Below are 13,514 nucleotides of genomic sequence, written 5' to 3'. Positions count from 1 at the left end.
TCTATGCACTTTTTAATGAGATTTGGAATATTAATGGAGTTTTGCAGGCAAGACCTGGCAAACAACAGTGTGTATAGTACATAACGATCTCTACTGAGTACAAGGGATAATAAAATGGGTATCCAAGATTTACAGTATTTTAGTTATTTTTTCCGAAGTATAACCAGCTGATATCAAATCTCACTCTTAACCCAAATTATCAGTGTTACCAGGATTATTTTCCAGTCCTTTCTGTGTAACACCTAGCATGGTGATCGTGGTTGTGTATGTCGGAGTTACGTAACTCTTCTTATTAATGATAACATGTTTTATTTCTTTTTCCTTGCAGTTTGTGGCCCATCCAAACTGTCAGCAACAGCTCCTGACTATCTGGTATGAAAACCTCTCAGGATTACGGGAGCAGACCATTGCTATCAAGTGTCTGGTTGTGCTGGTTGTGGCACTGGGCCTTCCATTCCTAGCCATTGGTTATTGGATTGCGCCGTGTAGCAGGGTACTGAATTTTATAAATTACCTCTCTTGTAACGTTCTGGGAGCTGGTTTTCAATTTCTGGCAGTTAACATGCAGTATTGTACCTCCAGTACTGCTGCTTCCAAATTTTAATTAATTAATGATATTTTTAGCGTTCTCTAATCTTGAGCCAGAAGATGCTACTTGTTTTATTTGCACTGTGAAGAGGGGACCACAGTGATGAAGCATGAAAATAAACTGATGTTAAGTTTAAAGAAAGAAAAGCTCTCTCTTCTTTGAGAGCTTTTTTTTTTTTTTTTTTTTTTTTAAATTTCTGCAGAATGTGCTCACCTCACAGTCTCTGCTATGTAATTATATCTGTAGTAGTAACGTGGGTTTTTTGAAAGTCACCACTCAGATTCTTTATTAAGTCTCCTCTGATGGCATCTTAAGGTCTCATGCTGTTCCCACATAAACCATTAGCAGAACATCTGTTGACTTCACTGATGCAGAACTTAATCTTAAGTAAAATATTTGTTATTCCTGCCCTAGGAGGTCTGTTTACCAGCTGAACCATGGAGCAGAAATTAAACTAAACGCAGTATTCCAACCACGTGATAGGATATATTTGTAAAAGAACATAAGTGTAAACTCCTAGCTTCTTAAAACGATGCGAAAGTGTAAGGGTGCTTTCAGCTTTCCTGATGATCTCCCAAGGAAAGTAACAGCAGTAGTTTCTTTGGAATCCTGGTAGTCTGTGGCACGTGAATTGTTTGCAAATGAAGTATATTTGGTAGATCTTTGGTAAATCAGATGGAGGAAGATTTCTCTGTTCCTTAAATTTTTTTTGAAATGTTAGTGTAAATTTACTTCTGTGCTGAATGTGGTCTTTCGATTTTATTTCCTTAAGAAGTGTACAGCAAAGAAATGTGAGTTTCATTTATATTTCACTCTTGTAATTCATCTCAGGAAGGATACAATTTTCCTCTGCTTCTATATATTTGAAGGGAACCTGATCTTTTCTCTGGGTTAAATATTTATTTGCTTTAAAGATAAACCTTTACGGAAATGGTGTAATTGTTACTCTCATTATTCTCTGAAATGTCACTTTCCATTACTATCTTCAGTAAATATATCCCTCACTCACAGCTCCATACCATAGAAACATATTAGTATATTTTTAGCTGGTGTCCAACACGGCAAAGTGACATTTGTCCTTGAGCTCTAATTCCCAGTACCAGAAACACCTGATGTTTTTTCCTAGTGCTCATGTCAAATAAAGTGCTATACATTCAGGTCAGTTGTTTGATACTGCAATTACAGAATGCTTTCTAAAGGTCAGGAGCAGGAAAGGAACCTGGGACTGTTTGCACAGGTAGTAAATGCAGTTTAGTGTGTGCTGCTCTGCCTAGTTCCCAGCATCTGACCCAAATTCTAGGAAAACCATTCCTTGAAGTAAGAGTCTGATATTCTGCAGGTCCTCTCCTTTGGTACAGACAGACTGCCCCTGCTGCTGCTGCTGCTCTGTTCTTTTACCAGGTGCAGATGTGAACTGAACCTGTTGAATTTATTTGAAAATCATTAATATTTCTGACCTTATTTTTCTTAGTCCATTTTGTGGAACAATTAATTATTTTTAGTAGGTACAGATATTTATTTGGCACTTCTATGTCTGAACATATGTTCTGAGGATGGAGTACAGTAGCCAGAGACAGACAACTGTAATTTTTCCTAGAGCTATAGTCACAGACAAGCTAATAGTACACTCTTGTTGGTAGGGAAAACATTTTGCTACTTGAAGATTTTAATAATTTATCTTTCTCTGGGCTTGCTTTACAAACTCCTTCTGGTCACTGCCGTTGTACATCCGTAATTCCTTGGAGAGTTTCCCCTCAAACATTGCCATCTAGAGTGTATGGAATGACATGCACGCTCAGTAACAGGACAGCATATTCCATGAGGCTCCCTGTGGGAGGCTTTCTTCTGAAACAGTGAAGCATCACAGCTCAGTGCACTTGGAAGAGTATCCTTTAAAAATGAGCTTGCTGACTGTCCTGAGCCCGTTTATGCTTCTGGAATGCCTGATGTTCCTTTGAGAAAACTGAGTGACTGCTTTCATTCTGCCTTTGCAGCTCGGAAGAATTCTTCGAAGCCCATTTATGAAATTTGTGGCACATGCAGCATCCTTCATTATTTTCCTAGGCCTGCTGGTGTTCAACGCTTCAGACAGATTTGAGGGTATATCAACACTACCCAATGTCACTGTTACTGATTACCCCAAGCAGATCTTTAGGGTGAAGACCACCCAGTTCACCTGGACAGAAATGCTGATCATGGTATGGGTACTCGGTAGGTATAAGGCCCCTTCATCTTTATATCAATTGTTTTCATGCGGATATAAATTCTAAAATATAAATTACATAAAAAATGTAGATTCTGTGAGGCTGTGATCTGGATTAAATCCATGTCAGTTAACTTCTGAGGAGATGTTTGAGTAAGAAATCTGAACTACACACAGCCAAATTCCACTTTCCATGCTGAAAAGCATCTTATTCTGTAAAGTGGAGAATCAGTAGTGTAAATTGTGCCATGTATATTTGCTCATCTGTGTTGTTGGGTAGTTGTGTCCCTGTGGAAAAATTCAACCTGATTCAGAAGTGGTTTATGAGTGTAAATGGTAAGAAAGTGAGAGGAAGGGTTTTTCCCACATTTTACATTTTTCCTCCTTTAGAAGTACGGAAGTTATGTTGTTAGGCCATAATACTTCCACTGCAGTCATGGCTCCATGCTACCCTTTGTGGAGGTGCCTGCGCTTTATCCCTACTAATTATTCTCAGTTAATACCTTTCTATTTGATCAACCCTATTGAAACCAAGAGAGCCTTAGTCAAGGTGGACGATGATGCTGTGACAAGAAAAAAATGAGCGAATTTTTGCTCAGTTTCATGAAATGGGAGAATGCAGAGAATTTAAACAAAAAGAGTTCAGCAAACATCACCGTGCTTTTTAATTTCTTGTTGCAGGTATGATGTGGTCGGAATGCAAAGAGCTGTGGCTGGAAGGACCCAGGGAATACATCCTGCAGTTATGGAACGTTTTGGATTTTGGGATGCTGTCCATTTTCATTGCTGCTTTCACAGCGAGGCTCCTGGCGTTCCTGCAGGCCACGAAAGCACAGCAGTATGTGGACAACTACATCGAGGAGAATGACCTCTCTGAGGTCACACTGCCTCCAGAAATAGAATATTTCACTTATGGTGAGTTTAACTTTTCTGTAAAGCAGATCTGAACGTAGAAAAACTTGATGGATGCACTGGCATTTAGAAGCCCGAAGATTAATATCTGCATGGGTTTGTGTTCGTGACACTGTGTAACCTCTTGTGCCTCAATATTTTTGTTTCTGTGATATTTAAACAACAGTTTTTATGAGGCTAGCTTGACAAATAAGTTTGCTAGAATATTAAAACCAAGTAATAGGCATAAGGAGAAAATCAGTTCCAATGTAGCTGCCCATAATTTTGTTGTATCTCTTTATCCTAGGATTAAACTTGACCCCCCTTGATTTTAAACATTCACAAGTCACATTTTATTCTTGTCTTATTGCCCAACAGATAAAATTTGGATGTGATTTTTTTTTTCCTGGTTCAGTTGTTTGATAGTTATTCATATTCATAAACATCTGTTGGCATTTCCTCCTGTAGGAAGGATGCTGGCCAAGTAAAGATCTGCTCAAATAGAATAAAAGTACTAAATACTTATTGCAGTGCAGAAATTGTCATTAAAGGTGTGATGAATCTGTATTTGCAACACAAGCAAATGCTGTATTTGCTGCTGACAGTGTATTTTAGTATGTGCTTTATGAACTTCAATAGATTATAACAGCAGACTTGGTTTTGTTATTTAACCTAATTGCTTTGTAACCAATCTGAATTTGTGAATATGTAAACACACATTTAGAAACACGTGGTATTTTGATATGAAGCACATTTTAATACAGTGTTATTTTGCTAAGATGGTGCATGAATTCACATAGTAATTTAAGAATTTCTACACAACTCAGTGGTTTCTGTGCACATTGTGTGTAAAACCCACGATCCAGTTTCTTTTGAGGTGACTGGCAAAAGTCTTTATGATCACTATGGGAACAGGGTTATATCCTGAACCTGTAACAATGGCAAAGGCTTGGTGTGATTATTAAAGGAAATTGTTCATCAACCAACACTGTTAACTTCCCATCAATAAAACATCAAAGAGGAATAAATTTCCTGTTAGCATACTGCTTATTAAGACAGCTAATAATACAGGCATGTTGAGAAAAGCAATAAGGAATCAGTTATTGTTATTTAGTTCAGTTAAAATGCCAACTGTAGAAGAGAATGTCATGTTTCTTCAAGTCTCTTTTTCTTCCAGCAGAAGGTAATGTAACTTATTTTCATCATTTGTGACTTAAATGAAATAGAAACAGAATAGCAACTATTAGACTCCTCAAATATTTGTCTCAGCTAAATTCAGACATGTTAATGGAAAAATCCTGTCAGGACCTATTTCCCAACATTGTGATAAATGGGTAACCCCTGTGTTTTGTATCTTCCAGCCAGAGATAAATGGCTCCCATCTGATCCTCAGATAATATCTGAAGGCCTTTATGCCATTGCTGTCGTCCTGAGCTTTTCTCGGATCGCCTACATCCTTCCTGCAAACGAGAGCTTTGGGCCCCTGCAGATTTCACTGGGAAGGACTGTTAAGGACATCTTCAAGTTTATGGTCCTTTTCATTATGGTCTTCCTTGCATTCATGATTGGGATGTTCATACTATACTCCTACTACCTTGGAGCTAAACTAAACCCGGCCTTTACAACGTAAGTCTGAAGTTTATTTTAAGTAAAAAGCCGATATGAGATTTTCAGGTTTTTCACTGAGGTGACAAATTCTGTGAGATACTGTATGCTCTCTCCTAGCACTAAAATAAAACTGAAGACAGTTGCAGTCAGCAGGAAATCAGGTGTCTCAGAACCTTAGAAACAGAATACAAAAGACCAGTTGTTTCCTGTTTGTATAATGGAAACTTTCACTGCAGTCTAAAATAATTTTACCTCTATATTAATCACACAGATGTGAGCAACAAATTGTAAGAAAATATTACCTGATATCTTCTGAATGACCTAATGCAAGGTTTAACCAGAAGCTCTTGAAAGGAGAGCAGTGGTTTCGTTCCCATCAGCCCCATTTTAACTTTATTAGGACAGGGACAGTCTGCCCCTGCAGAGTTAGACTGGAAAATAATGAGATGCAATTATGGTTCATCTCAAAACCTAGATATGAAATACCTTTCTAGTTCTTGGCCTGTTGTTCTGCATGTATTGTTACAACTAGATTAGCTCTGATGGATAGGTGGAGCACAGAGGAGAAATCGAATATACTGGAAAAAAGCTTCCTTGCCTGTTTGTTGATCAGTGCTCTGCAAACCTGATTCACAGACAAATTAATTGAGGTTGTTTATCAGTCACTGCAAACACAACTTATATTTATTTGTGTAGTTAGTAATAATGCCTTCCTCCTTTTTTTTTTTTCCCTACAGAGTGGAAGAAAGTTTCAAGACCTTATTTTGGTCAATATTTGGCTTGTCTGAAGTCACCTCTGTTGTCCTCAAATACGATCACAAGTTCATAGAGAACATCGGTTATGTTCTTTATGGCATATACAACGTGACAATGGTGGTAGTTCTGCTCAACATGCTCATTGCTATGATCAATAGTTCCTATCAAGAAATTGAGGTGGGCTCTGTTCTCAACTTGTTCTCTTTCGTTATGTTGAAAAAGGGGTAGAATTACCAGGAATTACTTCCATGAGCACATCTCGATGCGCAAAAGCACAAAGAAGAGATTACCTCAGTAAAGGATATCAGAAGAGATATAAAACAGGGCTGATTTTAACAACCCAGCCAAGCTGCAGAACCTTACAGGATCTAAACAAGTAGTTCTTGTGCTGTGTATATGCATCTAAGGAGATGTCATCCCTCCAGAAATCTTAAAATCCAAAGTAATACTGAAATGAAAGCTGCTGGGAAGTAGGAAACAAAGGAACTGGGTGTAAAATTTGAGACGTGGGTGGTTCATTCCCAATTTCCTTAGAATTCTTATTGCATGTTTCCTTTTAACAGAGTGTGCTTCAGTGTTTGAAAGATCATTAGGTTATGGATTAAATGTATTTTGACATGTTCTTTAATGGAAATCTGGGGTTTAGTTCTAATCCTCAAATGAGTTAGGCACTTACGTACAGCAGTGATACACTGGATGTAGTTCATTACCATTTCTATGCCTCTGTACCTGGAGTATGATGCAGGTGATTCTCTTCAGGACCGTTATGATTGAGCCATGCTTTTCAATGCTGACACACTTTGTGATATGTGCTTTTTTCCCACTTCAGGTACAATATTTAAACTTGATTTTAAAGATTTACTGAGCTTTGCCATATGCCTCAAAACCACAGTATTTCTTCAAATTTGCCAAAGGGCTCAGTTGAACAAATAACTTAAATTTCACAAAATGTTATTGGCTGCATTGCTTATTAAAAGAGATATATTTTGAGTTTCAGTATGATGACAAAGTATGTTCGTTTTTAAAGATAATTAAATAGTATATTTAGCATCCAAGGCCAATTAAAAAAACAAACAAACAGAAAATTTAAAGTAATGAAGGTCCTTAGGTTTAAAAATTAAATTAAGTTGCTGAAATAAAAGTAAAAGTATATTTATAGTGCCAGCTTCCCAGACCATGAGTTCAAAGAGTATTACATTCACACAGATGCAGGCACACACCCACACAAACAGGAAAAGGACTAAGACACAGTGTACAAATGGATATATAATTGCCAGTACTTTCAGTGAGTTCTGGGAAATGTCAGAGATTTCAGCAGGAATATATATATGATAATAAATATATATATTATAATAAACAAACATTTCACCTTTGGAATCATCCAGGTTCAGCTTTGGAATGCTGCAGTAAAAATCTATTAGGACAAAATAAGTTTGTCAGTATTTAATGATTTCTTTATGACAACAAAGTTTATATTTTCTGTGCTCTGTTATAAATCAGAGCTATTAATCATGGTTATGTAAAGAGCTGTGAGCACAACCATTTTAAGCCATGTCTGCCTTGAATCTAATACTCCAACACTTGTGTGAGTACCAAACTCATGTGACCTTTCCAATAAAAAAAACAAAGCCTTAAAACCCACCAAAAGTTCCACTTTAAATAGCAAGGAGTTTATATGTTGGCTTGCACTCAGTGCAAATATAATGCTTGTTTAAATGCCTCACATGCTTGAACTAAGTATTATCAATGAAATGTTGCCATAAAGAGACAAGTGAAATTTGGTTAAAACAAACTCAATAAAGTGGTTGCATTTCTGCAGAACTCCTGCAAGTCTTACTAGCAAGCAAATAGCATCTTATGTAAAACCAGAAAGGGTCAATATTTAAAAGAAGTTTCATTTGCAAAAAAGTTTGGGATTTCATAAAAACCAAGCACATACCTGGTTTTATTTCTTACCACAGGATGACAGTGATGTGGAGTGGAAATTTGCTCGTTCTAAACTCTGGTTGTCGTATTTTGATGATGGAAAAACGTTACCTCCACCCTTCAGTCTCGTACCAAGCCCCAAATCTTTTTTCTATTTCATCATGAGGATCATTAACTTTTCTAAGTGCAGGAGGAGACGGCTGCAGAAGGACATTGAGATGGGAATGGGCAATTCCAAATCTAGGGTGGGTACTGAAGTCTTTTCATTGCATTGGAGAATTATGTGTCCATTCCAGCATTCTGCTTTTCTTTAAGTTTTAGGGTATTATCTGTGCTTCTGATGAGAGTACAGTAATTAATAATTTATATTATTATTTTACATGTATTAATATAATTATTAGTATAATAATATTAGTCCGTATTTCAGACTGCCTAAACATACTGTGTAAAATAGCTATAAATTTTATTGGGACAGCAAAATCCAATGACTGGAAAAACACAAATAAAACAAAAATTACTGAGTATTCAAAGATGCAGATAATTCCCACAAGCAGTTACTTGAATAAAGATGCTTTAAGCCTTCAGTAGAAAAATTTTTTAGTTCAGGGTAAAAAAAAAAGGGGGAGGGTTAAAGAGAGAAAACTTTATCCTTTTCCTGTTTTAGGGAAAGGAAAAATGTGGTCAGTAGGATAATTCACTTCCTGCTGTCAAACTCGTTCTCAGCAGAAGAAAACTGGAAAGAGGCAGGATTGGTAATAATAATCTTGAGTATTCCATGACATTCTAAATTTGGGTATCTAAGTGTTTTTTGCAAATATTAATGCCATGCAGTGTCCCAGTGCCCTTGTGAGAATTAGATAACAATTCCCCTCATTTCACTGATGGCAAAATGGGGCACAGATGGGTTAAAGAGGACACGTGGCTTTTTTTATAAGACAGGCTCAAGGCCCTGTGTATTACAAAGTCTGAAAGCAATACTTTGAAAATAATTTGTATTTGTTGCACTGTAAATTAACAGAAATGTCACTGATTTAGTGACTTTTAATTGGCCACACAGAAGATTGATGACAGATGCAGACTAGGAGGTTGAACCTTCTTGGCTTTGTCATCCTTGAGTCATTGTACAACCATTTTAAAAAATGTATTGCTATTCCTGAAAGTGGTTCTTTGGAAAACCCCTTTCAACTAAGCAGAACTGCTTTGGGGCATGTACATCCCTGCCTCCAAATTCACTATTTCCTAAAATTATCAATGCTAAAAAAAAAATACCCAACAAAACAAAACCAAGAAATAATTCAAGGCAATCTCATTTTAAAAAATAATATTCTGATACAGTGACAATAGAAACATCCCCAACATGTCTAAAGAAAAAAAAATGGAGCTGAATTCTAACTGGGAATTATAATATAATTATATAATAGATAGAATGTATTTCAATAGATAATTAAATATTATGTATATGTATCTATTATATATATTAATTTTGTCTTATTTCTTCCCAGTTAAACCTTTTCACCCAGTCCAACTCCAGAGTTTTTGAATCCCACAGTTTTAACAGCATTCTCAATCAGCCGACACGCTATCAGGTAAGCACATGCAGTGATCACTGTTCTGAGTAACAGAACTGTGTGAAGGTACTACCAGAATTTTGTGTTTCAAGTACATTTTGCCTTCACCAGATAAAGAAAACCTCCCGTAGAAAACAAACTCTAGGGTGCTACTGGAAAAAAAGACAATTATTGTTGAAGCCCCGTTATTTGAAGTGCTTCAAAACCAGCCCATCCATTACTTAAAATTTTTCTTCGATGTTCCAGTTTGGAAAGCATGAGAATGAGACATCTGAAACTGGTTTCTGGGGAAGGGATGTGGAAGCTGACTATGTTGGCTAGTTCCCTTTCTTTCTCAGCGTCCCACCAGAAAAGCCCATCTGAGGCAACTGCTTGATCTGGGGCTGTTCATTCTTTCACTTACACAGATGTGACAGAGATAGTTAAGAAAGAAAAATGAGTAGTATTTAATTATATATGCTCACCTGATTATATAACTGCTTTAATCTGGCAGCAAATAATGAAAAGACTGATAAAACGTTACGTTCTGAAAGCACAAGTGGACAAAGAAAATGATGAAGTAAATGAAGGTAAGAAAGACTCTCTTTGCAATATTCACAGCCAATTTTGGAACCAGTATTACAGTGATGCATGGAGGTTTTGAGTAAAAAGAGGGATTATTTCTATTTCACATGCACTGAAGCTCAGACAGTAGTAGAAGGATGCCTGTGATGTCAGAAAAATGGAAAAGGTGGACCAAAGAAGTAGAACTGAGAATTACGGGCCCCCTTTTAAAGGTAGAAAATGAGAGCACAGACATGATGCACAGCTACAGAGGAAATCTGTGAGGAAGCCACCTGTACTTACACTTTTAGTCAGAGCTGCAGGACAACTTTCTCTCTGTTTCCTTCAGCTGAACACACAATTTACCACTTTACACCGTGAATCACTTGTTCTGCCTTCCTTTATAAAGCTGTGAGGAATAGTCACCTCTGAAGCCACACATCATTAAACAGAGCTCCATAGTCAGCTGCATGGTGGGGAAAACCTGTAGCCACTCTTTTAGTGTGTGACCAGAGACCTTCTGAGAAGTGATGGATCTGAGCTTGGTGTCTGTTGACAGTGCACAACTTCCCTGGTAGCTGTGAGGGGTGTGTGCTCCAGGCACAGCCCCAGCTCCCATTGAGATGAGGTTAAGACAAATGCTGTCCTCCTTCCTCCAGCCATCCAGGAATGAAATACAGGCCTACAGTCCAACAAAGAAACCCTTGTGCTCTAGGCAGTTCCCCAAACAAAATAAAAGAGGTGTGTGCAACAGGGAGTGTATTTACTCTGCCCTCTAGCTAAATATCAGGCGATAGAGTGATGTAGTGATGGACAATGTGGGATCAGAAGAGCTTTTACATGGAAGCATCAGGCAGCTGTGTGCATATGTGATGTGAGGGACCTGAATGGGCTGCTCCCTCAGCTAGGACAGCATAGCTTCTATTTTGCTTCTTAGTTACTCTCTGCAGTGAGAAGCAGGGAGCAAAAAAGGATTCAATTAAATCCCACTCTGTGCCTTCAAAAGGCAGCACTGTGCAGACTGTTATCCTGCTGGGTCCCCATCCTATGTTGGCTGCACAGAGCTGTGCTTGTGAGTGACAAAAGCAGAGAAGCTCCTAAAAGTGTCTTCCTCTCAGTGTGCCCTTCTCCTGATTCCCATTGCTTTCCTCCTGTTCCTGCTCTGTGATGTGGGAAATCATCTGAGTGAGTGATGAAAAGAGTGTTCTGTCCCCAGCAGGTCTTTCCAGTGCCCTGATGCCACTTTGCTATGGGTATATATGTGTGTCTAGATAAGGAAGACAGTGCAGAAGAATCAGGGTTTACTGACATGATGGTTCATGTTTTGTCACCTGTTTTTGTAGAGGAAGGTCCACTTTGAGCAAGGCAGGCAACCCCTGAATCTCACTCTTGAGCTGCACAGCAAAGCTAATGCTCTGTGTTGTGAGCATCTCATTGGTACCCAAAGGACAGATCCAACCTTTGAAGACACAATTTTTGAAGTTCTGCTACATTCTAAATAGGAAACATCTGAATTGTTATGTACTGCAGCTATTTTAACATATCTAGGGACTTTCCCCTGGTTTGCATCACTAGAGAATTCAGGTGCACTTCCAGAGTCTTTTATTTCACACATGACAAATCATTTCCTGAGGCAGATACTGTGTAAGAATTCACAGGCCTCACACTTGATGGAAGAACGGTATTTGAAAGTTTTAAAAAGCTTCTGCTCTTGAACTGAACACCCTGTGATGGAAAACATGCTGTTATGAGCCTGGCCTCGAGAGTTGGTTTCTTTTAAATGTGTTTTTTATACTTGTGCCAAATTTGTAATGTAATTTTAAATTGGTTGACTTTTTCTAATTCCAAGGATGTTGGTAAGGAAGAGGAGAGAGACTCAGAAGCTGTGAGTTTCACTGCCAGCTCTGCCACACTTTTCCTGTGTGATCTTGGCACATTCCTTCGGAAAAAAAAATATCTCTGCCTTTTCTCTCTAAAAAGGGGATACTAATATTTACCAGCTGTTCAGCAGTGTTGCTGTGATTAATTCATTAACATGTGTACAGCACTTTGTGCATATTTGGTGTTGTGTGTACACCTGGAGCATAACATTAATGTTCAATGGATTTTTAAAATACCTTTGGTGCTATTTAGGGTTGGGGGGACACTCACATCTCATTGAGAAGGAAGAAGAGGTAAATCCTCCTGCCCCATTATATATCTGCTCTCACAAACATTTTGGGATAATAATCTGAAACAGATGCTGATGGGACTTAACAGAAGAATACTGAATGAAAGTTAAACTTTGCTAACAAATGCTTCTTTCCATTATTAATACAGGTGAATTAAAGGAAATCAAACAGGACATCTCCAGTCTTCGCTACGAACTTTTGGAGGATAAATCCCAAGCAACAGAAGAGTTGGCAATTTTAATACATAAACTCAGTGAGAAACTAAACCCTAATATGTTGAGATGTGAATGATTCGACAAAGGAACCGTGGCTTTGACTACAGCACAACTATTTATTGGCAATAATATTTCAGTATCTTATACTTGAAAAAATGTATTGTAGATTTTTAGCACTAAATAACTTTATGTACAGCTTCTATGGAATTTAGTCTTAGGAAATTTTATTAACTCACCACAAAAGGATTGCTCTCTTCATTTTACTTGTCTAAAAGCAAGAACTATCATAATATTTTTTTTTTGCATTTATGCATTAAAAAACGGTATAATGGTATCGATTTGCTGATATTTTAACAGGTTTATGAGTACATATGGAGAATTCTTTGCACTAAATTTGCAAGAAAAAAGTTAACAGATGCAGCGTAATACTCTGTTCCTTGCAGTGACCAGGTACAAATAGGAATTTTTCGTCATACAATAAACCAACTAGAGATCAGTGGAGGATTACTTGAAATATTTGTTCTTTATTAGCAATGTGTGTAAGCCCAGAACTCGTGGTATGACCGCAAGGAGTTAATAAAAGCCAGGTAAGTGTGGATGTTAATTGTAGCAGCACTGTTCGACATGTCTGTATATACACGTACCCACAGCTACGTTTCCTAACTCAGCGTATTTACTTACCAGAGTAAGGACTAGACCTTTTTTTTTCTTTTTCTTTTTTTTTTTTTTTTACAAACCCCGCCATGTGGACCTCACGTGAACTCGGTCCAAAGCTCCTCGTTACGTGGGTGAAACGATTTTTAAAAAAAAAAACCAAAAACAAAACCAACAAGCAACTCGGTACTCCGTGCGGGGCTGGCATTTTGTTACACCGTTCCCAACGACGCTTCGTTGTTAAAATAAAACATTCCTACTCTACCGCTCCGTCCGCGGTTTGGCACCCGGAGCCTGGACAGTCCGCACGGATGTGATCCCGGCTCCGCTCCCCGGCGAGACGCCCCGCCCACTTGGCCTGGGCCCCGCCCACGCCGGCGCGTCCTGGCC

General features: G+C 38.1%; 1 protein-coding gene across 2 annotated transcripts in view; it reads left to right on the top strand.

The window, feature by feature from the left end:
* TRPC3 (transient receptor potential cation channel subfamily C member 3) overlaps positions 1 to 12,961 on the top strand; it is a 36,852-nt gene extending 23,891 nt beyond the window's left edge. For both annotated transcript variants that reach the window (XM_017825196.1, XM_017825195.1), the window contains exons 4-12: positions 329 to 493; positions 2,584 to 2,800; positions 3,474 to 3,707; positions 5,045 to 5,309; positions 6,029 to 6,224; positions 8,009 to 8,218; positions 9,476 to 9,559; positions 10,035 to 10,110; positions 12,404 to 12,961. In XM_017825196.1, the coding sequence (XP_017680685.1) occupies positions 329 to 493; positions 2,584 to 2,800; positions 3,474 to 3,707; positions 5,045 to 5,309; positions 6,029 to 6,224; positions 8,009 to 8,218; positions 9,476 to 9,559; positions 10,035 to 10,110; positions 12,404 to 12,546 (1,590 nt within the window). In that variant the 3' untranslated portion in view covers positions 12,547 to 12,961. The remainder of the gene's footprint in view (positions 1 to 328; positions 494 to 2,583; positions 2,801 to 3,473; positions 3,708 to 5,044; positions 5,310 to 6,028; positions 6,225 to 8,008; positions 8,219 to 9,475; positions 9,560 to 10,034; positions 10,111 to 12,403) is intronic.
* The last annotated feature ends 553 nt before the right edge of the window (positions 12,962 to 13,514 follow it).

Source organism: Lepidothrix coronata, unplaced genomic scaffold (genome assembly GCF_001604755.1).
Source record: "Lepidothrix coronata isolate B3197 unplaced genomic scaffold, Lepidothrix_coronata-1.0 Scaffold116, whole genome shotgun sequence".
Lineage (NCBI taxonomy): Eukaryota > Metazoa > Chordata > Aves > Passeriformes > Pipridae > Lepidothrix > Lepidothrix coronata.
Note: the sequence above shows the minus strand (reverse complement) of the source record. Positions and strands in the feature narration are given on the sequence as shown.